This window comes from Salvelinus alpinus, chromosome 30 (genome assembly GCF_045679555.1).
Source record: "Salvelinus alpinus chromosome 30, SLU_Salpinus.1, whole genome shotgun sequence".
In the NCBI taxonomy this organism is placed as follows: domain Eukaryota; kingdom Metazoa; phylum Chordata; class Actinopteri; order Salmoniformes; family Salmonidae; genus Salvelinus; species Salvelinus alpinus.
Window position 1 is genome coordinate 25,263,022 of NC_092115.1, and position 27,746 is coordinate 25,290,767.

The 27,746-nt window shown below is 40.9% G+C and overlaps 1 protein-coding gene across 3 annotated transcripts in view; it reads right to left on the bottom strand.

The window, feature by feature from the left end:
* LOC139560259 (sodium- and chloride-dependent glycine transporter 1-like) overlaps positions 1–27,746 on the bottom strand; it is a 97,653-nt gene that overhangs the window by 36,944 nt on the left and 32,963 nt on the right. Inside the window, exon 2 of one of the 3 annotated variants that reach the window (XM_071376874.1) lies at positions 16,358–16,633. In XM_071376874.1, the coding sequence (XP_071232975.1) occupies positions 16,358–16,387 (30 nt within the window). In that variant the 5' untranslated portion in view covers positions 16,388–16,633. Of the gene's footprint in view, positions 1–2,762; positions 3,098–3,601; positions 3,870–16,357; positions 16,634–27,746 lie in introns of those variants that run through there. The other 2 variants (XM_071376873.1, XM_071376876.1) reach the window with 2 other exon arrangements.

Below are 27,746 nucleotides of genomic sequence, written 5' to 3' on the forward strand. Positions count from 1 at the left end.
TTACATACCCTACATTACCCATCTCATATGTATATACTGTACTCTATATCATCTACTGCATCTTGCCATCTTATGTAATACATGTACCACTAGCCACTTTAAACTATGCCACTTTATGTTTACATACCCTACAGTACTCATCTCATATGTATATACCGTACTCTATACCATCTACTGCATCTTGCCATGCCGTTCTGTACCACCACTCATTCATATATCTTTATGTACATATTCTTTATCCCTTTACACTTGTGTGTGTGTATAAGGTAGTAGTTGTGGAAATGTTAGGTTAGATTACTTGTTGGTTATTACTGCATTGTCGGAACTAGAAGCACAAGCATTTCGCTACACTCGCATTAACATCTGCTAACCATGTGTATGTGACTAATAAAATTTGATTTGATTTGATTTGATTTGGTATTTTAAATCAATCCCATCGTTTCAGAGAATCCTCTTAATTCATTCATTTATCCTCTAGAATAAGAAGCAATTGGTGAAAGAACATATTTGAATGAGGAGGGATATTTTTTTTACAGGAGTTAAGCATCTTATTACAGTGTTACAGAATTAGTCTAACATTGCAGCCAAACTGCTCTGCAGGGTATTGAAGTTAAATATGCAGTACAATAACATAACAGAGCCATACCCAGATTTAGGAACAACAGTAATCTGCTCTAAAGCCTCCAATGGAAAAAAATATCTGCTTTTTAACTCTGCAGCTCTCATTAGCTTTCTGGCACTGCCTTTCATGATCTAGCAAATCTGTTTATGTATAGTGAAATCATTTGGGTCAATCATTTCAAGCTATGTTTTCAACTGCAATATGTTCTTGTCCAATCAAAAACGGTTCGGACAATTTAAAGAGACTTCTGTGTCGTGATATCTAGGCACTTACTTCAAGGCACAAAATCAGCCCACTACAATTCAGTAAAGAAAAAAGATAGACAAATACATAAGGATTAAATTTGAGGGCAAATGTTTACATCAAAATCAATGTATAAATCTTGCAAGTTGAGCCTATGCCCAAACTACAATCTGTCATGACTCCGGACCCGGCAACAATTTCAAGCAGATTTCAAGCAATATCACCATAAAATGACACCAAACTGTCTTTATGAAACCAAGGGATGAAGTTAAGAGTGCCATTACATTTTTCCTCATTGTGAAAGGCTGTCAAACTAAGTCAATTAGTCTGACACACAATTACCACATCCTTCTGAAATTCTTATTACTTCAATTATCACTCAAGCATGCTTTATAATCACAGATGACCTTAGACAATTGTATTCCTAACAGCGGGGTCAAACTATTGCAGAGAATTCATGTAGGCTAGACCGGCTCCTTTATGAATAAGGAAATGGGATATCCGCTGAAAAAATGGTTTTATAATAATATATGCTATTTAGCAGATGGTTTAATCCAAAGTGATTTACAGTCATGCGTGCATAAACCTTTTACCTATGGGTAGTCCCAGGAATCAAACCCACTATCCAAGCGTTGCAAGAGCCATTATCTACCAACTGAGATACAGAGGACAGCAGTAGCCTATACCATAAAAGTATAGCAATAGAAAAAGTCACATCCCCTTTGGTACAGAGAGAGTCACTTATGACACATGATAGTCAGTCAGGGGAGCGTGGCTGTGCGGTAGGTAGGTAGGTAGCTGTCCTATACAAAGCGACAAGGCTCTGTCTGTCGGTCTGAAGGGTCTGCCGTGTCAGGTGCACCTGATCCTAGAGCTCTCTCTGTGACCCATCATCCTGTCAGATAAACCAGTCGACACAGGCCAGCAGTAGTTCACCTCTAACAACTACTGTAACTTATTCAATGAGACTTCTCAGTATAACTTCAACATAAAATGTCACCAATCGCCAACGGCTTTGTAGGCAATTCACCAATCAAACAGTATGTGGTCTATATACACTTTTAGGAATATGTCTATAGCAATGTGACACATACATTTTCCAGCAGAAATACATCACCAGGTAGACTCTGATGTTAATGCTATCTGAAACCTGAACCTTCTGAAGAACACAATATCAAATAGATTCTAGAGCATGTCACATACCAGGACTGAATCAGAGGGACATTGCATCATTCAAGGAAATAACTGCACAAACATTGATTGCATCCTTTGTCACATGCACCAAGGGCCATCCCTTCATCTGTGTAAATAGAGGCTGTTTCGCCCTACATAGATAAGAAAGCTTTCACTCAAATCTGTATCCATCCTAATAAGGGGGCGACGGGAGGCGAGGCGCTCAATGAAAGTGAACGATAAGAACAGTCTGCAAACAGGGCATAGGGAACTCAACGTTCTAAATGGACTGTTTGTGGACACACTAGAAAAATGGATAGGATGTTCAGTATCAGCAAGCAGAACAAAAAAAGATACATTGAGAACAGCCAAGCCTAAAATTAGACCAAATAGATAAGCGTTATACCTAACAGGCCATGAGCCTTTTAAGAGAGTTATATCAATGAATATTGGCTTGACAACTTTGTGGTGCAACAAGCAACATTTTTCTTTCCATTGTAAATGAAGAATTGTTCTACAGATGAGAAATCTAGATGACTCCTTGTCAACCCTTTAAGTGTCCCTACACTTCTAGGAGCACGGTACATTCATTTAGATGCATGGCTTTGACAAATTTGCATTACATTATCTTCACACACACACACACACCAAAACAGGGTCATACACACGTACAAACAAAATATATATCTCTGAAAAAATAGGGCTAAATTAAAGCTTTACCTACCGCGAGCAACGCCATTTTTTTATCTTCATAGAAAAGTTTCTTTAAAAGTATGTGCAATGATCTCAGCGGCCCGTTTCTTTGTGTTTGCTACTGATCTCTAGGAGGCTTGCTCAGTCTTCACAGCGGCCAACCAAAAGATGTGACAAGACTTGGCGCTCCACATAAATCGGCAAAGAACAAAGTGCCATAACGGATATGTATATATTTTATTTTAAACAAATCTTTTGGTGGAATTGTTTAACTGACAAGTCCCTTGGCCACTAAAGAGAGTGGCAAAGGAAGAGAGAAAAAACATAAATATGAGCCAATCCCCCCTTTTAGAACACTTTTCCCTTTCCCACTCTGTCACTCTTTCACAGTTAGCCTGCCCACTTCCTTAGAAACTTTATCACACACCCCTCAGCCAGCACCACCAGAACTTCCCACTGCAATTAGTTATAAAAACTTTTCAGTCCAGCCACACGTGGTCTGGTTTTTAAAGAGCTGTATCCCCCTTCTCACGTGGTATGGGGGCTATTGAGTCGTCACAGACCCCCTGAATGATCGCCGAAAAATAAGGCGGTCCAGACAATAGGTCTTCTTGATTCATTCAATTCTTTCAGGACCTTGTACCGTCGTCCGGGCAGCTCCACACAATTGCTGCTTTGATAGTTTGGATAAACTCACTCTCTCCGTCTAATCTAAAAAATCCAATCCATTTTTTAAAAAACAGTTAACTGTCTAAGGTTTTCTCCACGAGTCGACAAAATTACAACATTTTGCTCGAGATCATTGGTATCACATACATCTGTGTATCAAATAGGTCACAAGATAAAAATAATTAGTAAAAAGAAACTGACCTGGTCAGCTGTACAGGCTGCATTGCTGTTGGAGTCTGACATGGTTTGATAGTGCCCAGTGGTTCTCTCGTTTCCACTCCTGAGTTCTTCATTCACACCTTTCCTTTCGGTTCCGCAGAAAGAGGGGAGGGGGGGGGAAGAACAGCCTCTTTTTGCCCTGGGTTGATTAATGCCTGAATTATTTTCACCTCATTTCATCTGATGGAGTTCTGTTTCCTCTCCGCCTCTCTCAATCATTCGGCATGGTAGCGCTCTCTCTCCCTCCACACTCTCACTCACCCTCCCTTCCTCCCCCTCTCTCGCTTTTATTGCCCTCCCTCTCTGTGTCCCCTTTCTGTTCTACTTCAGGATTTCAGGAAAATGCCCCCCTCCCATTCCCAAAAAGACAGGAGAGATCCACAGCTTTTGCCTCTACCTCCACAATGAATGGGTTGTTGTCATTCCAGCACCTTGGCTGCATACAGAGCGAGGGGAGCTGCTGGTTTAGCTGCCTGGAGTCAGGGCTCCTGCCAAACCTTCCTCAAGAGATTAAAGAAAAAGTGAGGAGCCGTGTGCTTCCACTGGACTCACTACCCTTGCTGTCTCTCCATTTCTTCCACTTGTTTTCAAGGCAGCTGCACCCAGACCACCAACACTCTCATTCATGAACACTTGACTCTCAAATCCTTGTCCCTTGACATTGCCAATTCCTTCCTGTATGTAGTGCAAAAGGCACAGGGGCACATACCTCTCTCACTGCCTACAACATGCTTGCAGGGTCCCCCCCACCCATTTTTAATTCATGCTCTTCCTCTTTATTCAGAGGTCCAAAGATACCATATTATTTGTGCTCTTGACAATGTATGGCCAACCGATACGTGACAAAGACAGCATTAAGTGAGAGAACTAGAATTGCATCACAATGTAAGGAAGGGTTCAACAAAATGCCAAAATGTGTTACAAAGGAGGCCTTTCAAAACTCTGCTTTTGGCCAAGTCCTCCAAAGAGTATCCTGTTAGTGGTGTCAAAAGTTGACAGACACCTGGCATGGATCCTAATGGATGTTTGATAGTGGATAGACCGCTTCAGTGGACAGACTCCATGAGTAGGGCTGGCACAATTATCGTATGACCGTGTACCCGACGGTTATGGATGAAGAAGTCATGAAAATAAAATAACTAACCCTGCCAATTTGACTGGTAAACTCATGGGTACACTTGCAATAGATAAATAGGTAAATCGAACTCAACCAAAACAAAGTAATTGCCATGGAAATACGTGGGGGAAAGGGCCATGGGGAAAATATATTGAGTCTCCTTTTTGCCCCCCAGGAAAATTAGCCTACATTTAGGCTATTGTTTATATGTATTTGACACTATGTTGAGGTAAGAATCGGAGTATAATGCTTTTATGGATGTCAACCCCAACACATGTTCATGTAATCGTTACCAATCAACTGGATTACATTTTAAAATGAATTAGACTACCACTACCGATTTCTGTATACTAGCTATGCCAACCAGCTTATACGAACAGGAGTTAACATTTAGCAGTCACAAATATATTCAAATCGGACGTAAGTGACCAGATTGTGTGCCTGTTATAATACATAAATCTTGATGGATTTGACAAATATCCACTTTGGTAAATCAGATTTGTTGAATGTGCGCCAATCTGGTAATAGAATGTCTACGTTCTATTGAGTCCTTTACCACATCTATGGCTGCCTGGTATTGTGATGCAATAATTTCCATGGTAATGTAGAATGTTCATTCAAATGATGATAACTGATGTGGCTCATGCATTGGATATGTTTATATATGTCAGTTGAGTTGAATCAACTCTGCACATATTTTAGCACATATTTTACTTCCTGCTTTGCTCCTATAGTTACACTTGCAATGCATGCCAGTCCACCCATTATGTCATCATTGACTTGAATGGGGATGCCAATCTATTCTTTCTATTTCTATGGCAGGACATGCAGTCAGGAGTGTAGCTGAAGAGAAAATATGCCCCCCCCATTTTTTTGCTATTTGAACAGTTATTACGGTGACCGCTGTTATTTGGCTGGCCATTTGGCTAGCCAAGACAGAAGGTACTGCTTTCTCTATCAGCGTTGGAACATGACTTTGCATTACATTACGAGGTTGCATAAAGGCAAATTGCCATACCCTCATTGGAGGAAATGATGATGTACACACATCAGTTTAAAAAGGGAAGTAAACAAAGTTGGCTCATATAATAAAGTAGTTGTGCTATATAGCTTTTTTAAAGAGAAAAACTAATATTCCAACAATTACGCTACTATTAGCCAAATGTAATTTACAACATTTAAAATTAGATTAGCAGATACATTGCTTTTGAATTGAACAACATAAAGGGGCAAGTTAGGCTAGTAATAAAGCATAAATAAGTAATAAGTATTTGAACCAACTGTGTAGTGCTACAGAAAAATACAAAAAGTGCACCCAGTGGGGGCCCCAGGACAGAGTTTGGGAAACCCTGAGCTAGGCGACAGCACACTTTCTGCATGCTCTTTAGTAGTAAAGGTCTGCAGACAAGCGAGTGTGTGGTGTGTGTGTGTGGGATAGTGGAATAAATTACACACATGTAGAGCTCCTCTGGGCTTCCATATGAGGCCCAGGCAGCCACGAGCGTGGCGGTGGGGGAGTTTGACACTGTAGGTCATTAAAAACTCTACAGGGGACACAGCCAACTCCTATTAGTCAGACCCAGAATAGGTCAGAAGTAATGAGGATTTTGCGATGCACTATTTTTCCTGCCGCTTATCAATAGTTGAACGGAAAAGAGACAAGATTACTTACTATAAAAGCCAGTTGACATGTTGGGGAACTTGTTTTCCTAATTGTCCTTTTATGTCTGCTATTTAGCTCCAATTAGACACCACAGATGCCATGCTCTGTAATTGCCCGGATCTGTTCAAATCTTTTACTGCAGGAATGTAAATTGAAAATTTGAAACTAACATTCACACATAATGATTTCTCATTGTAATGGCATGGGCCAGTGTTTCCTCTAGAAAAATGTGTAGCAGTGAGTGGAAAAAATGAATTGAAATAAAACAATGCTGACACCATATTGGTAAAGTTATTTGTTGAAATTATTTTAACATATTGGACCATGCTTACGCAAAGTATTCAGACTCCTTCCCTTTTTCCACATTATGTTACATTACAACCTTACTCTAAAATTAATTTAATTGTTTTTTTCCTCATCAATCTACACACAATAGCCCATAATGACAAACCAAAAACAGGTTTTTAGACATTTTTGCAAACGTATTAAAAATAAATAACAGAAATATTATTTCTGGCCAAACTGAGCAATCAGGAGATAAGGGCCTTGGTCAGGGAGGTGACCAAGAACCCAATGGTCACTCTGGCAGAGCTCCAGAGTTCTTCTGTGGATATATGAGAACCTTCCAGAAGGACAACCATCTCTGCAGCACTCCACCAATCAGGCCTTTATGGTGGAGTGGAAGTAATTATTCAGACCCTTTACTCAGTGCTTTGTTGATGCACCTTTGGCAGCGATTACAGCCTCAAGTCTTCTTGGGTATGACGTTACAAGCTTGACACAACTCTATTTGAGGAGTTTCCCCCATTGTTCTCTGCGGATCCTCTCAAGCTCTGTCAGGTTGGATGGGGAGCGTAGCTGTAGTTATTTTCAGGTCTCTCCAGAGATGTTTGATCGGGTTCAAGTCCGGGCTCTGGCTAGGCCACTCACGGACATTCAAAGACTTGTCCCGAAGCCACTCCTGCATTGTATTGGCTGTGTGCTTAGGGTCGTTGTCCTGTTGGAAGGTGAACCTTTGTCCCAGTCTGAGGTCCTAAGCGCCTGGAACAGGTTTTCATCTGTACTTTGTTCCATCTATCCCTCGATCCTGACTAAACTATCAGTCCCTGCCGCTGAAAAACGTCTCCACAGCATGATGCTGCCACCACCATGCTTCACCGTAGAGATGGAGCCAGGTTTCCTCCAGACGTGACGCTTGGCAATCTGGCCAAAGAGTTCAAACTTGGTTTCATCAGACTGGAGAATCTTGTTTCTCATGGTCTGAGAGTCCTTTAGGTGCCTTTTGGCAAATTCCAAGCGGGCTATCATGTGCCTTTTACTAAGAAGTTGCTTCCGTCTTGCAACTCTACCATAAAGGCCTGATTGGTGGAGTGCTGCAGAGATGACTGTCCTTCTGGAAGGTTCTCATATCTCCACAGAGGATCTCTGGAGCTCTGTCAGAGTGACCATCAGGTTCTTGGTCCCTTCACTGACCAAGACCCTTCTCCCGCAATGGTTCAAGCTCTAGGAAGAGTCTTGGTGGTTCCAAACTTCTTCCATTTAAGAGTCCACTGCGTTCTTGGGGACCTTCAATGCTGCAGACATTTTCTGCAGCATCCCAGATCTGTGCCTCGACACAATTCCTTCAAACTCATGGCTTGGTCAACCTTATATTGACAGGTGTATGCCTTTCCAAGTCATGTCCAATCAATTGAATTTACCACAGGTGGACTCCAATCAAGTTGTAGAGACATCTCAAGGATGATCAATGGAAACAATTTCGAGTCTCATAGCAAAGAGTCTGAATACTTACGTAAATAAGATATTTCTGTTTTCGCTTTGTCATTATGGAGTATTGTGTGTAGATTGATGAGGAAAATTTTCTATTTAATCCATTTTAGAATAAGGCTGTAACGTAACAAAATGTGAAAAAAGTCAAGGGGTCTGAATACTTTCCGAATGCGCTTTACAACCTATGCATGGTCCATATTATCAGGTATGCTATCAGCAATAAGCATTATCACCTGTAGCCCAACTGATGCAGCATAGTGGCTATAAATAAATAAAGTCTCAAACAAGGGGTAGCCTATCTGCACTTACCCTAGTGGGCTAGGGTGATCTTTTAATTAGTTAGCATCCTATTGATGAATTGTATGTCCCAAAAACTTGCTTAAGCACAGTTAATATAATGTAGGCCGACCTGTAAGGGTAGTTTGGGGTAAACTGCCATCCAGGGTAACACTGCCTGTACTTCTCACAGAAACCACTTCCTGTCACAATTCCCCTGGGATACTCTTCTTTTTAACAAAGTCCATCAAAACTGCTGTTTTCCCAGCGATTGCAAGACTTGTTGTGCATTGACTGACTGCTTGTTAGAATGCATGTTTCGCTCCCAATGGCACTCATAACCTGAACGCGCCTCGAGAGGAATATTTATTTAGTATAGAACACACAACAACAAGCCGACTAGATCAATAGATAAACTAGTCAACTATATGGTGTTGGATTTTTGTATTCATTACTAATTTTGTTTGCAGAGGAAAAGTAAATGTTGACTGTTCCAGCATAGTTCAACCTTCTGACTCCACAGAGGATTGGGGTTAACAGGTAAAACTAAACCTTTCATGGCACCTCCCTACTGGGCGTCAGTCATACCCGGGTCATACGCTGCCCATCACACACAACCCTGCTGCTAAGAATACATAGGCTAACCCTAACCCCCAAATGAGACAGGGAGACCGGGACCTCCATGAGAACTCACCATCATCATCATCACTACACTCCTCATACTAATGATACTGAATATGGTAGTGGCGAGGGGGCAGGGTGAGGGGGGCCATTGGGACGGGACAACTTCCGACTAAGGCATGCAAGAATTTAGGAAGGATCGTCTGGCTGTGCACAGCCCATCAATGAGGCAGCCCGGCAGCCTGAGAAAAGCCCAGTTGCTATAGAGAGCAGGGTTAGGCCACAGTCCTAATAGAGGCAGAGCGTGCGGGAGAGAGAGAGAGTGACAGAGGGGGGGCGGGCAGTGTGTGGATTAACACTGGGTGTTCCATTTCAATTCTTAACTTGCAGTCTTTATTTCCTACTACGCTCCTATCAGAGAGTAGATCTCACCACATGCCAATTTCATTTGCTGAGAACATCTGAGTTCTCGTCTAGCCCATCACATCTGCAAGCATTTTTTAAATACTTATTGGAAGGGTATGGCTAGCGTTATATCAGGTATAAGATAGAAAATCCCTCTATTATTACACAACAACATCTCAATCTTATTCAAACAAAACAAATCACTGAAGTGACACAGAATGGTTCCAGGACGGTTTGAAATGAGCCGCCTTTGGGACTCATTCCTATTCAAAGCACGCTGCCTCTATTGACAAGCCAAACAAGGGACTTCAGTGTGGGCTAAATTACTACTGCTGACCAAACATGTCACTTTCGCAACTTACTGCCCTATTGATGTGCGGTTTCCGGATCGTATTCTCACTCAGTTGGTTTGCAGACTAGAGATACTGACGCAGACACGCACACACAAATATTGCAAAAGCAAGCGCAAACCAACATGACTGTTACCCCACCGCTTGACACACAAAGCTTGTTGCTGATTGATTTGAAATAATAGGAAAGCACACACATAGAAAATCAATTTGTGAGCAATCTCATTCAGTTTTGAGTGAAACATACACAACTGGGGTGCGTCGTAGTGGCCATGGCCAATGGTGCGGTCTCCGATCCTACATTTTAAAGGCCCTCCTCTTGGCGCAGAGACAACATTTCCTGCAATTCTACATATTTTGGCATGGGGCGGAGAGAAAATGGTACAGTTTTAAAGATAGTTTGATGCAATTGTACACATGTTGTCATGGGGATGAGAAGAAATTGCAATTTTAAAGCTAATTTCCTGCAACTCTACACATTTTGCCATGGCTTATGACTCAAACATGATAAGAAAATCAATAGGGGCCCCATGCAATGACATTTGGGTAGTGATTTAGATAGTAATTGTTAGTTCTCAAAGATTATCTTATTTAAAAATATATAGAACCATTATCTTTTCTACATATTTTATATCTGGCTTTAGTCGTTTAAGTTTACACTGAAAACGTTTTACCATCCCAAAAATTATTTCCCCTCCCCATAATCATATTTTTTGGCATGCCGGCAATGAATATAGGGGAAACACTGAGCTGCCCTTGCTCAAAATGTAGGAATCATTCTTACCATTCTCCTCATTTTAACTGTTTTAGCAATAGTGATTTGTTTTTTGCCCAAAGGTAACAATAGTCTAACTATTGGGATCAAAATAACTATTGAGTGTTATCTGATCTCACTGTACAGAATCTGATACACTACACATTTTAATACAGGTGTAGACAGGGTCACAGGGAAGCTTTTAGTAATCATTCCCAATATTATCATAGAGACCTCTCAGTAGATTGGTATGATGGATCTCTCGGTCTAGTCTTCTTCAGTGATACATCTAGTACCCAGTGCAGTGCTCAGAGATATTCAGCTCTCCCGTGGACATGGTAATGATGTTTGGTCCTATTAAATCCACCTGCATTTAGATTTCTGTCCATTATTGCAATTTACTTAATAGCTCATCACCTCTGATTAGTTTCACCTAAGTGATGGGGTGCGTGAAGGCTTGGTACAAGGAAAATTAGGATAACCCTACATTTTCTCAACAGTTCAGACTGAAAAACAGAAAAGTGACTGAAAATAGCTCTGGGGAATCTCTCTCGCCGGACAGACTAGGTAACGTGGAGGACAGAAAGCAGAGAGGTCAGAAACGTCCCTTTTTTTTGGCGCATCTGACAGTCTTTGTCAGGACAACAAAAGGACAAATTCATTAAGCTACGGTCGGAAAACAACGTCCTAAGCATTTCTTCCAGTTAGAAGAGCGAGTTCTGCTTAGCCTGGCAGCTTTCAGGGACACAGGAGAGCAATCTCTAACGCTTGGGTTAACATGAAGTTTTCATGATAATATCTCCCCTCCGTAATTTAGCTGGAAGGGCCCCAGCTGTTAATTCTTTATAAATAGCGTGTAGCTCAGATTGCCTCCAGGGAGAATGGGGCTCAGTGGAGTAGCTGGGGAACAAATCGGGCCAGATAAAGCACACAACATACACATTTTGACAAACATATGGGACCATTGCTGGGGATGAAAGTGAGGTACATGTGACTTTAGTTCACCTCACGTGGATTAACCAATGAGCAAATTAGAAGAGCAGCAGCAGAAATTGTTGTCGACCTGACTTTTTTGAGAAGTGATTAAAATGAAGAGGGCTTTATAGGGAAAAAACTAACTCCAAATATAATTTTTGTCCGAAATAGCTACCACAAGGTTAGTACAGGTGCTTTTTCAAGAGTTAGGCTACATTAAAAAATATATATATATTCACACGGGCTCAAAAGTAGAATTGACATTTGTTTGCATACATGCTAGGGTGAATGAAGGCCCTTTATCTAGCTAGGTAAACAGAACTGGTCCAGGGTGGTTGTAGGATTTTATCTAGTATTTGAAATGATGCCAGATTTCTAGTAACGGACATGTGTAAGGGAGATAATGTAGGTTAGTGAACATGTGAAAAATTTAAAAGGAGACAAAAAAGCTTAATTCTAATCATTTCAAAATTAAATGTTTTGCTATGTGCTAAAAAGGAAGACTTTTCTTTGTCAAGTCATGATAACAACTCAACAGAATAATTAGTTGTATTAGTAAATTACTTCAAAACAATACCTTTTTGGAGAAATAATTAATATATTAGGCTACATGTGTATGCACATATTGCCGCTGCAAATCTAGTGCAATGGAATGTGAGCAAGAAAGAGAAAACGTTTGGAGATGCTTTCAGGGGGCCTTGGACATGGACGGAATCAAAGTGATACATAATATGAAGGCGGTGTTCCTGTGAGGGAGCCCTGAGAACAGCAGACCCGCCTTCGTCCCATGCCTATATCTCCCATTCACGAGACAAGGGGCAGAGCAGGTGGAGTTCAAGCGCAACAAATTACCTAAATATGGGGTGAAAAGCCTTTTGAAGGACCTCAATTGGACCGTTGAAAATAATAATAATAAAAGAGATGAGAAGATTTAAGAGGCCTCGAGGGAACACAATGCTCAACTGCTGTCCATAATTTCACACAGTAGCCAGCGAAAGTGGGTCTCTCCCTTTTTCTTTTAACTTTGTTTATCCTTTATTTGGAGGGGGCTGCCATTAAACAGAAGAGAGAGGAAGAAAAGTAGGAAAAAACTACATTTTCAGCCTGAGTGGTTTCTTCAAATGAAATCTAAAGGCCGAAACTCAATGGGCCCTTTGGTTGGGGAAACCTTTTAAAGGAAGCGCAGCAGTGGACGTGTTTGGCATTTGGTGGCCCTTGTCCCCCCATTGTACCTTCGCCACAGTGGCTGCATTTTCCCTGGCTCTGCTTCTTGGTGCACTGCACTGTACAGTCAGAGGCTCAAACAAACAGAAATCATGTTTTGACTTCCCCTTTGCTCCGTCACATCTGTTCCCATGCCCCTGAAGGCAGCACAGTTGCACAGTTACAAAGATGTGAACACTCAAGCTAATTCAAGTGTATGACTGACGGCTCAATATGGTCCTCCTTACATAAGAAGGGAAGGAAAAGCTTTAAGCAGACTGAAGACTTGACGGACAGACGAACTTATGCTTGCCACCCGTTGTCTTTACACAAACTTCACATGGCAAGGCAATTATGTACAACATACAAGTCGTTTAGATCCTCAACACCTCAATACTACACTAAATGTCTTGCCAGTTTTCCAAGGTGAGAATGTTAACAAGTAAGAAACATAAAAGACAAACTACATCAATATTCGCAATATACTTATTTTTTTCCCTTTTTCATTGCTAAGGAACAGACATTTTTGTATCTCTTAGTCTGCAGCTAACCTACTGTAAACCATTTCATGGCAGAATGGTTCTTAACATGGCAGAAATGGCTCCTGTCCTGCGGGACCCTTCAAAGAAGCCCACATTAGCAGGCAGCCCATGGGAAATGCAACTCACTGCAGCACTACCCTAGTACCCAGGGGAGGGGGGTGCAAGAAGTCACCACCGTTAACAGTCGCTCTGCTACTGATCTTTAGTCTTTCGTCTCTGACAGGCCAAGCAGAAATACCCCCGTCATTACCGGGCACAAATATGTTTTCAATGTCTGTTTCACATGCATTCTTTCTCTTCGCTTTCTTAGAGAAGTGTTTCCTAACTCCAGTCCTCCAGGACCCCCAACAGCACACATTTCTGTTGTAGCCCCTGACAAACTCACCTGATTCAACTAATTGAAGGCTTGATGATTAGTTGACAAGTTGAATCAGGTGTGCTCGTCTGGTGCTACAACAAGAATGTATACTGTTGGGGGTACTGGAGGACTGGAGAGGGCAAACACTGTCTTAGACGATTACAGAAGAGGCACAACGACACGTGATGCGTGTCCCTTCCCCAACATATCCTCTCTCAATGCATAAGACAGCTAGCTGTCTCGTAAAACGGTGCACCAAAACCCCATCCGGCTGCCAATTCAGGGAAAGTGAGTCCATACGCTATAAAAGATGCAGGAGAGCAATTCAGAAGATAATGCCTCTCTTAGAAAGGTTGGAAAGAGTCAGACTTGGGTTTCTAATGCACAATCCCAAGCAGAATAAGCAGCATGTCCATGGCAAGTACGCTCTCAAATAGATAGAAAACTAGAAAGAGCAATTTTAGCAGTAAGTGAAAATAAGTATACAACTACTAAAACGTCAATTACTGTAGGTTATGTATAAGAACAAAACATTATAAATCAGTAATACATCATGTCATAAAATCTAAAGATGGAGGCAATTCTACTGTATGTAATATAATACACTGTATGTAGGGGAGCCGTGGCAGTTATTGATGGCGGGAGAAGGGCTCGGTCCTGTGAAATGATTAGCATCCCTGTCTCTCAGTGGAAGACAACAGACTCAGCAATGGGGACCGGAGCAGGGGGGAACCAATCACAAGAGGGGAGGGATTTTTGGAGGGATTTTTTTTGTTGAGGGATTTTGGCTCTTTCTACTTTTGACTTCACGTTTAAACCTCAAGGTTTGACCTTACTCGTATGTTTTTTTCCTGTCCAGATAAGAGAGGTTTTACTACCTCTCTCTGTCCATTTCTCTGTTTTACTAACAGCAGTGTGAAATTTGAAAATGTTGTTGAGAAGAACATGTGATGTTGTTATTGACGTCTTGGCCTAAAAATATTTACAGAGTGGTTTGATGACTAGGACTAGTAGGACTCACTTATGAAATACAATACAAATAATTTCTGTGACTACTTGCGATCTTTATTTGCTTATTCTATAAGCTAACTCTATATCAAATTGTCTTTCAACTGTATAACCTTGGAACAACCTGCAAGAGCCTGTACATTTATTCAAAATATGTATTTTGTGTATGATTTATCAAGTTACGCTAGTTTCCTGGAAAATTACATCATAACCTCTACAATTAAATGAATTAATCATTTCATTTAACCTAGCAAGATGTGTAATGTATTACAGTTAAGGCAGTTTTAAAGTGGTGAGTAAGCTGTATTTGAGTTCAGTGGAGAGTTTCTCTGTGGCCCTCAGCCAGGGACACACTGTCCAGACAATTACAGAAGTGGCTGCTGCGAAAGCCACCTCGGCCAAGTCAAACAATCAGCCTGCAGTATACCTGCTTGACAGACACATGGGTCCGGTTGGGTAAAGCCACCCAAGGTCCAGTAACTTCAGTACTAATACTGTGGCCAGGGGTGGCTGCTAGCCACTATCCCCAGTGTTCCCCAGTGTTCTCAGTAGTCAAAATCGAAAGGGATAAAGGCATGGAATGAAATATTAGGGATAGTCAAAAACCAATTTCATACAAGTTATACAAACATTAAACACATACAAAATACATAAAACAATAGACAGGACACTTAGGAATGTTTGGCTGAATTCAAGCAAGAATCTTGGAAAATCTCATTGATCAAGTACAGGTAACACCTTGTCGACTTGATAAATAGGCCTATTCTATGTCTTCAAATGATAGGCTAAACCAAAAGGATAATTCTTCACACACAAAAAAACATTTCATTCAAATGAAAGTGGTATTTAATTACTGTAACCCAAGTACATACTGTATATTATCTAAAGGACATTTCAAGTCACTAACCAGATATTTGGTTGATATGCAATAACATTTTATTTTTGGTATGAAACAGGATTTATTTTTCCTTTACTAAAATAATTCTATATTTTAACCGAATGTAATTTATAGTCTTTAAAGTAAACATTGGATTATCTCCCACAAACATTATAAATGTGGCACTATAACCCAAAAACATTACATTAGAAAAACTATATTTCAGGGAAAATTAAGTACCCCCCAGAAATTGTAGTGTTTACTGACATTTCAGTGTGGACTACAAATTTTAAGTGGCAATAGGGCTACAGAGAGGAATTAACAGAAAACTTGGGAAATAACACAAACTTTACTTCACTACTGGCCTTGACAGTATATTGAACAAAGCAACAAAAACAGTAGACATGTTTATATTTCATTAGCCTACATTTTGTTAGGTAGACTATAGGTCTTTCCAGTTGTCATCCAGTTAGCTGATCCTTGGTCTATAGGGCTAGACCAGTGACCAAGTAACAAAGGGATACATGATCAGCAGCATAAGGTCAACTAATGTTCAATTGCTGGGCAACAGCTGCACACTGCTATTCCTCATCATTGACAAAACAATACTGTAGCTCAAGTGTGATTTGCCACCCTTAAAGAAGAGAAGCCTCCACAAGTTATTTTACCAGTCCTAAACAAGACTCCTCTAGTCTTCCCACCAGACACTTGTGTGGCGTCCTACTCCCCTCAGTCTATGACGGGGTGTGTGAGGAGATGAGTATGGGAGGGAGGGGGAAAGACTAAATAGAAATACAATAAACAAAAACTTCAACTCACCAGAATCCCTGAAAACTGCTTTTCCTCCATGCTTCAGTCAGGAGCGCTTTCAAGCAGAGGCACCTCTTTCTCTTCCGTGAGGATGTAGTCTAAGTCCGTGCTGCTGCGCGTCTCTTTTTGGGGACTCGTCTTCTTCTGGACACTGGTATGTTGCAGTAACAGCGGCTCGCGTGCGACGTCGTCCCGTTGCTCTCTCGATTCCCTTGTTACCGACCGAAGCTGAAGTGGCGTCTCTCCTTTGTATTAATTCTCCACTAATCCAGGAACTTTTCTATGCTGTGAAAGGGACATGTGACAAGGAGGGGGGTGGAGGCAACACTTTTAGTTCCTTTCCCAATTTCAAACATAAATTTCATCACTGGGAAAAAGACTCCCTCCCTTTCTAATGGTTGAAGACACTTGTCTTTAGCTGACCAAAGGCACCAGTGGTGAGGATGCTGATATATGCCACAGATTGGAGAGAAAACTAGATTGAAATTTTTCTGAAAACTAATCGCTGAAACAATGTGCTAGTGTACAAACAGATTAGTCGACTGTTAGAGAAAAAGCTCAGACTTGTCATTGACTGCACATTGCACAACAAGTGCAGAGAGCAGTAATCGAAATGAACCCAAGAACATGGGAAACTAACAGTGTTTAATGACTTCCCAGTATAAATTGAATTGAAATTTGATGTCTGCATTATTCTCTTTCATTCAATTATGTGACAATGGTAAAATTGTTCAAGTCAGAAACACTTTTTTACATTTGGAGCACATGGAAATCAATTACTCTCTGTATCAGGGGAAGATGCTGTTTATCCTATAAGCTAATTAATTCCATGGGGAAATTCATTAACATTCACTAAAGCTAAAATTCACCATATTTAAATTGAATTACACAACAATAATTAATATCATACATACAGTGCCTTCAGAAAGTATTCATACACTTTGATTTACTGCACATTTTGTTGTGTTACAACCTGAATTCAAAATGGATTAAATATATTTTCTCTACACACAATACCCCATAATGACATGGTGAAAACATATTAGATCATTTAATTGATAAGTCAATACTTTGTAGAAGCACCTTTGGTGGCGATTACACCTGAGTCTTTTGGGGTAAGTCTCTAAGAGCTTTGCGCACCTGGATTGTACAATATTATTCTTCATAAAATCCTATATAAAATTAAAATTATTTATAATTTTTTTTATCTTTTTTAAATTCTTCAAGCTCTGTCAAGTTCATTGTTTATCATTGCTACACAGCCATTTTCAAGTCTGCCAATAGATTTTCAAGTCGATTTAAGTTAAAATTGTAACTAGGCCACTCATGAACATTCAATATTGTCTTGGTAAGCAACTCCAGTGTAGATTTGGCCTTTTATTTTAGGTTATTGTCCTGCTCAAAGGTGAATTTGTGTCTGTTGGAAAGCAGGATTTTGCCTGTGCTTATAGCTATATTCCATTGATTTTTATCCTAAACAACTCGCTAGTCCTTGCCAATGACAAGCATACCCATAACATGATGCAGCAACCACCATGCTTGAAAATATGAAAAGTGGTACTCAGTGATGTGTTGGATTTGCCCCAAACATAACGCGTTGTATACTTAAGTGCCTTGTTGCAAACAGGATGCATGTTTTGTAATATGTTTTATTCTGTACAGGCTTCCTTCTTTTCATTCTGTCATTAAGGTTAGTATTGTGGAAGAACTACAATGTTGTTGATCCATCCTCAGTTCTCGTATCACAACCATTAAACTCTGTAATTGTTTTAAAATCCCCACTGGCCTCAAGGTGAAATCCATGAGCAGTTCCCTCCTCTCTGGCAACTGAGTCAGGAAGGATGCCTGTATCTTTTTAGTGACTGGGTGTATTGATACACCATCCACGGCCTAATTTATAACTTATTATGCGATTTGTGAAGCACATTTTTCTCCTGAACTTATTTAGGCTTGCCGTAACAAAGTGGTTGAATACCTATTGACTCAAAACATTTTCGCTTTCAATTTTGTATTCATTTTTAAAAAATTAGACAAACAAAATTTCACTATGAGATTATGCGGTACTGTGTAGATCAGTGACAAAATAAAATGTTAATACATTTTAAATTCAGGCTGTAACAAAACTAAATATGGATTAAAAAAAAATGGGGTATGAATATTAGGGCTGTTGCAGTGTTGCCAACGTGTTACCGCCACACCGGCAGTCATGAGTCATGACCGCAGTAAAATTTAACTTGAACGTTGAGTCACAGTCTTCTCCTCTTAATACACAGGACATGCGTTGGTAGTACTTGCTAACTTGCTAACAACCATCAGGTGCTAATGGTCTGGTACTCAGGGCTCTATTGTCCCTCTAACCACTCTGACATCAATACTACTGTTTTGTTATCATCAAAACAGTAGGCCTATCATACTTTAAAAACTCACCTCACTGTGATTGGTCAATTTGAAGAAAGAAGTTCTAAAACAGGTTGAAACTGAGTGGGAAACATGTTCATTGTGGTTGTTGTTTCAAAGCCTAACACAATGAAATGGACAACGCTTTCTAAGATGATGATGAAGTCAAAACACCCATATGCATATTAGAGTTTAAGCATAGGGCTGTTGCGGTGACCGTATTACCGCCACACCGGCGGTCACGAGTCATGAAGGCAGTCAAATTCCACATGACCGTTTAGTCACAGTAATTAGACTTCTCTAAGCTCTGATGCTGCTCTATTTAAATTACCAAACTTGCTAACTGTCTGGTACTCAACACTCTATTGTCCCTCTAATCACTCTGACATCAATGCAAATGTGTTTCGAAAATCTAATCAAACACTTCCTGAGAGCCCATGAGCTCATGTTGCACAACATTTCTATAGGCTATGCAATCGTGGGAGAAAACCGCTAATAAAAAGAGGAGGATCCCATCAGCTTTCTACAGGCTAGGCCTACTATATTTATTACTCAACATTCCTAATATTATGCACATTGCTTACATTTACAACAGGAGTATAGCCTACCTGGCTGGCATGAAAATGAACCACGGGGAAAAGCATCCTCCACTTGCTATTTAAGTGTATAGATGACATGTATTTTTTCCGCTGCCCCTGTTTCGATACAGGTGCATGATAATGGTCCATTCTAAATCAAAACAAATGTCACACATATATTATTTAGTATATGTAAAGACAAGACTAAATCAAGAATAGTCTGATGGGTGACAATATCAGCCTATCACTTGTGAATGATAAATTATCACTTGTGAATGATGCCCAGCATAGGAAACAAAGCCTTTTTTCAGCAACTTTTTCAAATCAGTCACACACCCCATGTCAAATCAAATTGTATTTGTCACATGCGCCAAATACAACAGGTGTAGTGTCACGTGTGTCCCTCTCCGGCCTCTAGGTCACCAGGCTGCTCGTTATGGCGCACACCTGGACTCCATCGCCTCCTTGATTACCTGCCCTTTATATGTCACTCCCTTTGGTTTCTTCCCCAGTCGTCGTTGTTTCTGTATCTGTGTCATGTTGGTGCGCTATTCGTTTATTTATTAAACGTATTCACTCCCTGAACTTGCTTCCCGACTATCAGCGTACATCGTTACAGAATGACGACTCAACAAAGGGAAGCATCAGAGACTGTTTTTTTTTTTTTTTTTTTTATGTTGGAGGTGATGTCGGGTCCTGTGTCCGAACCGGAACTTCCTGGGAGGCCTCAGGCGGTTTGTCGGGTTCCCCTGCCTCAGCGGGCCCGACGGGTTTCAATACCTCAGTGGGTTCGACAAGCTCCCATGCCTCAGCGGGTTCGACAGGCTCCCATGCCTCAGTGGGTTCGACAAGCTCCCATGCATTAGCGGGTTCGACAAGCTCCCATGCATCAGCGGGTGAACAGGTTCCCATGCCTCGACCGAGGCAACCGGGGAGGTCTCAGCCGGCTCATCAGGCTCTCACGCTTCAGCCAGGTTCGTCAGGTTTCTGCGCCTCAGCGGAGGCGACTGGTCAGCTCCGGATCCCCGGGATCGTCCCTTTGGTTGGCGTCCTGCGGCTGGAGCTGAACACGCCGGGGAGGGGGTGCTGTCACGTATGCTCTCTCTCCGGCGCTCTAGGTTGTCATGCTCCCGCGCCTCAGCCGGATCGACAGGTTCTCGCGCCCTAGCAGAGGAGACCGGTCCGCTCCTGATCCCCGGGGTCGTCATCTTGGTCGGCATCCGCGCATCTGGGAGGGGATACTGTCACGTGTGCTCCCTCTCCGGCCTCTAGGTCACCAGGCTGCTCGTTACGGCGCACACCTGTCACCAGCGTTACGCGCATAATGACACTCACCTGGACTCCATCACCTCCTTGATTACCTGACCTTTATATGTCACTCCCTTTGGTTTCTTCCCCAGTTATCGTTGTTTCTGTTTGTCATGTTGGTGCGCTGTTTACTGACTCTCAGTGTACATCGTTACATGTAGACCTTACAGTGAAATGTTTACTTACAAGCCCTTAACCAACAATGCAGTTAAGAAAATAACAAAAAAAAATATATATACAAAAAAGTCTAAAAAATATATATAAAAAGTAGGAGATAAGAATAACTAATAATTAAAAAGCAGAAATAACAATAGCGGGGCTATATACAGGGGGTACCGGTACAGAGTCAGTGTGCGGGGGCACCGGTGTCAAGGTAATTGAGGTTATATGTACATGTAGGTAGTTATTATAGTGACTATGCATATATAATAACAGAGAGTAGCAGCAGTGTAGAAGGGGGGTAGCCATTTGATTAGCTGTTCAGGAGTCTTATGGCTTGGGGATAGAAGCGTCTTGGACCTTTTGAGGATCTGAGGACCGATGCCAAATCTTTTCAGTCTACAGAGGGGGAATAGGTTTTGTTATGCCCTCTTCACGACTGTCTTGGTGTGCTTGGACCATGTTCGTTTGTTGGTGATGTGGAAGCCAAGGAACTTGAAGCTCTCAACCTGCTCCACTACAGCCCAGTCCATGAGAATGGGGGCGTGCTCGGTCCTCCTTTTCCTGTAGTCCATGTAGCCTATCCCATAGGCCTATATGTTTGATAAGGTTTGTGTCACAACTAAAGTCGCCAAATAACTTCTTAAAATTAAGCACATTAATTACAATGGGTGTAGAGCCTAACTGTCATACATAAGCAGCGCGTGAGTTTCAAGTTTGGGGAAGATAATTTTGAGCCAAAAAATGCACCTTTTTAATAAAAGCATTACATGCAAAATTGCATTTGCGGTCACTTTTAATAATGGTGTTTTCCGCTAATGGAACATTTGCGCTTATAGCCTACTACCATGTGCGCATTGCTGCGCTTATAATGTGAAGAAATAACCTAATAGTTTATCAACATTTAAAGCTAAACGTTCTGATCTGTTGCGTGTGGTTGTATTAATTGATCTATCGTATTAAGTGATCTATCGTATCCCGCAACAGTCCCAGACTATGTTTGGAATATTTATTTCTCGCACAGAATAGGTTGACTTTTGTACTATGGGGGATAGCATATTGACATAGGCTAGTGCTTTTGTTGTTTGTTAGGCCTACTCATCTTGTTGGCTGACGAAAAGTACATTTCAACAGTTCTTCCAATATCTTCAATATGCACCTCGGGAATTGGATACGGACACGTGCAGTTGCGTCCCGGATGTGTCTGACTTGTAGCCTTTGAGAACGATGGAAATGGTTTGGCCTTGAAGTATGATGGTACTAGCATGGTCCTGCCATTGTACTGCCATTATACCATGGTATAGATGTGGATCATGGAAATAACATGGTAATGAACAATTAAGATACATGGTACAAAAGAGGTTGGTTGGCATTATATTGATGAATTTATATACCAGTATGGGCAAGTTTCAGGGGCGGGCTACAAGTCAGAGGCAGGCTACTATTCTTGGTCCTAGTTTGACTGCAACGTCAGAGAAAAAGTTAAGTAGTTGCTGTGAAAAAGAGGCAATACTTTCTGTATTAATAGTACCGTATTTTGCTCATGTTTGGGTTCCCTGTGTTGCCAACATGAAATGTGGGAGAATGTTGGGAGAATGTGAGATACAGTGCATTCGGAAAGTATTCAGACCCCTTGACTTTTTCCACATTTTGTTACGTTACAACCTTATTCTAAAATGTATTAAATTGTTATTTTTTTCTCATCAATCTACACACAATACCCCATAATGACAAAGCAAAAACAGTTTTGCAAATGAAATTAAACATAAAAGCGGAAATATCACACTTACATACAGTACCAGTCAGAAGTATGGACACACGGACTCATTCAAGGGTTTTTCTTTATTTTTTAATATATTATACATTGTAGAATAATAGCGAAGACTTCAGAACTATAAAATAACAAATATGGAATTACGTAGTAACCAAATCAAACTATATTTTATATTTGAGATTCTTCAAAATAGTCAACCTTTGCCTTGATGACAGCTTTGCACACTCTTGGCCTTCTCTCAACCAGCTTCATGAGGTAGTCACCTGGAATGCATTTCAGTTAACAGGTGTGACTTGCTAAAAGTTAATTTGTGGAATTTCTTTCCCTCTTAATGCGTTTGAGCCAATCAGTTGTGTTGTGACAAGGTAGGGGTGGTATACACTCATCAGTAAAAGGCACATGTCAGCCCGCTTGGAGTTTGCCAAAAGGCACCTAAAGGAGTCTCAGACCATCAGAAACAAGATTATCTGGTCTGATGAAACCAAGATCAAACTTTGGTCTGAATGCCAAGTGTCACATCTGGAGGAAACCAGGCACTGCTCATCACCTGGCCAATACCATCCGTACGGTGAAGCATGGTGGTGGCAGCATCATGCTGTGGGGATATTTTTCAGAGGCAGGGACTGGGAGACTAGTCAGGATCAAGGAAAAGATTAACAGAGAAAAGTACAGAGAGATCCTTGATGAAAACCTGCTCCAGAGCGCTCAGGACCTCAGACTCGGGCAAAGATGCACCTTCCAACAGGACAACAACCCTAAGTACACAGCCAAGACAATACAGGAGCAGCCCAGCCAGAGCCTGGACTTGAACTCAATCTAACATCTCTGGAGAGACCTGAAAATAAGTGTGCAGCAATGCTCCCCATCCAACCTGACAGAGTTTGAGAGGATCTGCAGAGAAGAATGGGAGAAACTCCCCAAATACAGGCGTGCCATGTTCGTAGCGTCATACCCAAGAAGACTCGAAGCTGTAATCGCTGCCAACGGTGCTTCAATAAAGTACTGAGTAAAGGGTCTGAATACTTACGTAAATTTTATATTTCAGTTTATTTAATTAATATGCAAAAATGTCTAAAAAACTGTTTTTGCTTTGTCATTATGGGGTATTGTGTGTAGACTGATGAGAATTTTATTTTTAACCCATTTTAGAATAAGGCTGTAACGTAACAAAATGTGGGAAAAGTGCTGGGGTCTGAATACTTTCCGAATGCACTGTATGTTGTGAATTACATGATGAAAATGTATCTATGAGATAAGATGATAATTTACACCTTTTAACAAATATTTTTTTTGTATGTTGGCTATTTACAATTGTATAAGAATAGCCAAGTCAGTTGAATGAGAGAGAGCCAACTGAAAACTGTATTGAAGAGAGAAGCACCAGATAAACAAACTATTTTAAATCTTTAAGGTTTCAGACTCCCTTCATTCTTCTCACCATACCCTATTCAGGTCCCAAGGTTTAAGAGGGTACACTACACTACCATGTGGGTTTTCACTATGAGCTAAAAGGGGTTTACGAGTCTACTAGGCATACACTTACCATTGCAGCGCGAGTAGTCAATGTTGCATTATGTGAGTACCATAAATTACTACGTTTTTGGTCACCTTACCTGAAAAACGGTTGGATACAGACCATCATAATACAATGTAAACAACTACCATGCTTTCATGTTTTCATGTTTCACTACATGCTATTACAAAACCTTGGTATTGTTTTCATTGTACTAGCATGGTTCATTTTTGTAAGGGGCTGTTGGTTGATTGATTGTGCAGGGCAGCTAAGCCTACAATTATAGTGAATTTGTATTTGTATCTCACCACCATGCGTTTCCATCTCCTCCTTGCTCTCCTTTCTCCAGTGCGCAGAGAGAGGGGCTGTCAACAGTTTAATGAAATATGTTTAGTTATGAATACATGTTATTATACGATTTCACTAGGTTTTCCAAATTAAGCACTGGTCAAATGCAGGAACAGGGTTGGAGAACCCATCGCATTCAGAGTTTGGGCAGACTATCAGTGGTTGATGCTTGGAGTGAAATAACCGGAGTAGCCTGAAAAACGAACTAGAGGGAAAGCGGCCTCCATTCACTATTCCAGTGCATATGGATAACATACTAAATGGCCCATTCTAAATCTAATTTAGACTAATTTGACATATTAGTAAAGATAAGATTACATTGAGAATAGTCTTATAGGTGAAAATATGATCACTTGAGCAAACAGCGTGTGCAGCCTGAGGCAAGGAACAGAGCACAAGCTTTTTACAAATAATTTTTCAAATCAATAGCCTATCGTCGCATCATGCAGTCGATATATGATTTCACTTCTAAGTCATTCTAAGGTTTGTATCATTCACAACTAAAATTGACACATAACTCTAAATCTAGCGTATAGGACGTTTCAAATTATCACTTTTACGCTCAACTTTCATGCACTTCATATGCGCACTCGCTCCAGAATGGGAAAAATATCCTTTCTATTTTATTCAGTTAAGTTCAATTCTATTCTTCTTACTATAAAATCATATAATATAAAAATAAAGGCATGGGACTTACGCATATCTTATCTCCTAAATTAACAAGCCTACAGCTTGTGGCATGGCGCATAGCCAGATAACATACAGTAGGACAACTCATATTCTGTCCTTCTGAAATAACTTTTCTTCATATCATAATGTTTCTTTAGACCTGCCTAAAATAAATCATGGATTTATTGTGATGGTGTACAGTATATAAAATGTATTTATTCGACTTTTTTAAAAATATAGATGTTCCAAAGGTGTGCATCAGTGGCTTGTAAGCATGGAGCCCTGGAAATGCTAAACATGTTTATGTTAATTAACGGTCAATTACCATGAGGCCGGCAGGCTTTTGCATGACAATAACAAGCTGACAAAATTTCATGACCGCCACAGCCGTAGTGAATACTTTCTGAAGGCACTGTACATGATAATACAATGTAACTAGGTATGATTACACCATTTAAAATGGCTTCCTTCCAGGAGTCAAATATGGGCATTACAAAACTATTATGCCTATTTATTCTAAGGGGAAAAAAGTACAATGACACAATGCCCTTTTAACATATTTAGGATGATCTATATCTTTTGACATATTGGTTTCCTTACCCTAGAAGCAGTCTATGGACAAGGTATAACAGCAATCCATGCTCATCATGCTCAAAACATCTATAGGAGATTGTTGAGCTTCTCAATACATTTTTGATACTTTCAGAAGATTTGGACATGATGCGCAAAAAATGATAATATCGGTCCCATGACTTGAATGGGATTTGTATAACAAATGCATGTATTTTCTTTTTTATACTTTTATTTAACCAGGCATGTCAGTTAAGAACACATTCTTATTTACAATGACGGCCTACACCGGCCAAACCCGGACAACGCTCGGCCAATTGTGCGCCGCCCTATGGGACTCCCAATCACAGCCGGTTGTGATACAGCCTGGATTAGGGTGTCTTTAGTGGGTGTCTGTAGTGACGCCTCTAGCACGGAGATGCAGTGCCTTAGACCGCTGCACCACTCGGGAGCCCCAACAGTTAGCTTTTGATAAACTTTTGCTTAAAAGTTAGCATGTGGGACCTGTGCCAGGGACTGCTTAGACGGTAACAAAACCGATGTATCATTCTGTAACTTGGATAAAATCTCTCTTTATCATCTTCAGCATCAATGTGTTGGGAGTCGGTTGACCTGACAGTGTGTTAGGATTAATGATGTACACTGAGTGTACAAAACATTAGGAACGAACACCTTCGTAATATTGAGCACCCCCTTTTGCCCTCAGAACAGCTTCAATTCGTCAGGGCATGGACTCTACAAGGTGATGAAAGCGTTCCCCAGGGATGCTGGTCCATGTTGACTCCAATGCTTCCCACAGTTGTGTCAAGTTGGCTGGATGTCCTTTGGGTGGTGGACCATTCTTGATACACACGGGAAACTGTTGAGCGTGAAAAAAACAGTAGCGTTACAGTTCTTGACACAAACCGGTGAGCCTGGCACCTACTATCATACCCCGTTCAAAGGCACTTAAATCCTGTCTGGCCCATTCACCCCCTGAATGGCACTCATACACAGTCCAAGTCTCAATTGTCTCAAGAGTTAAAAATCCTTGTTTAACCCATCTCCTCCCCTTCATCTACACTGATTGAAGTGGATCTAACAAGTGACATCAATAAGGGATCATAGCTTTCATCTGGATTCACCTGGTCACTAAAGGGCAGGTGTTCTTAATGTTGTGTACACTCAATGTGTAGCTCCCATTCCAATGTAACACACAAAATAATCAAACATGCCCCAGGGTTAAATAGTTAAGTTAATGCAACAAGAAAAATAAAACTAGGTTAAAAGCCAAGTCTTACCGTCACAGAAGGAGCAATTCCCCTCAAAGATAGAACAGGCTTTGGGTTTTACCAGACAGTGTTGGCTTTCAAAGGAGCTACTAGATAAGATGGCCTCAGCAATGAAGAACTAACTGGTCTAAAGAGTGGACCAACCTATAACTATCCCATGCACTCCACTCAGTCAGTTCTGTTCATTTCCCTCAGGTCTGCTCTAGTAGTATCTATAGCACATACGAGTGTTGCTCCACCCCTGGGAGGAGTGAAAGTGAGTTATTGGTGGAAAATTACAGGTCTCTTCTCCTTCCCTTTTTTGTGTTCTCAATTTCAATACCCATTTCCTAGAATGAGTATGTACAAATAATTGATGAATTTCTTCGAGTAGTCTATACGACGTTGGAGAAAGGTTGGCCCTTGAATGTTTTGGTACACCTACTGGAGAGCTCTTCTTTGTCTACACCTATTCAGCATCGTTCACACCAATGTTCCCTCAGAAGAAATTCGGCCCTGACCAAATTTCAGGTCTGCTGAGCGCAAACTTGAACGTTGTGAAAATTCTGTGCAACTTCCAGTGTGTGTTTACTGTGAACTCTGAGGCTGTACCCACTTTAAGTTACAGTATCAGACAGTGGTTAAGTAGGCTATTTGATCATAATGTAGGCCTACTAGAGTGGCTTACTATCAAAAACAACAGAGAAAATGCATCCCATACATTTTTTACATGGAAATAGCTGTTGTATCATTCAGCCTACAGTAGCAGCCAATGTGTGGTGTTCAATTTAGGCCTACATTCCATGAGACTTTTGAAAAAACCTGTTTCCAC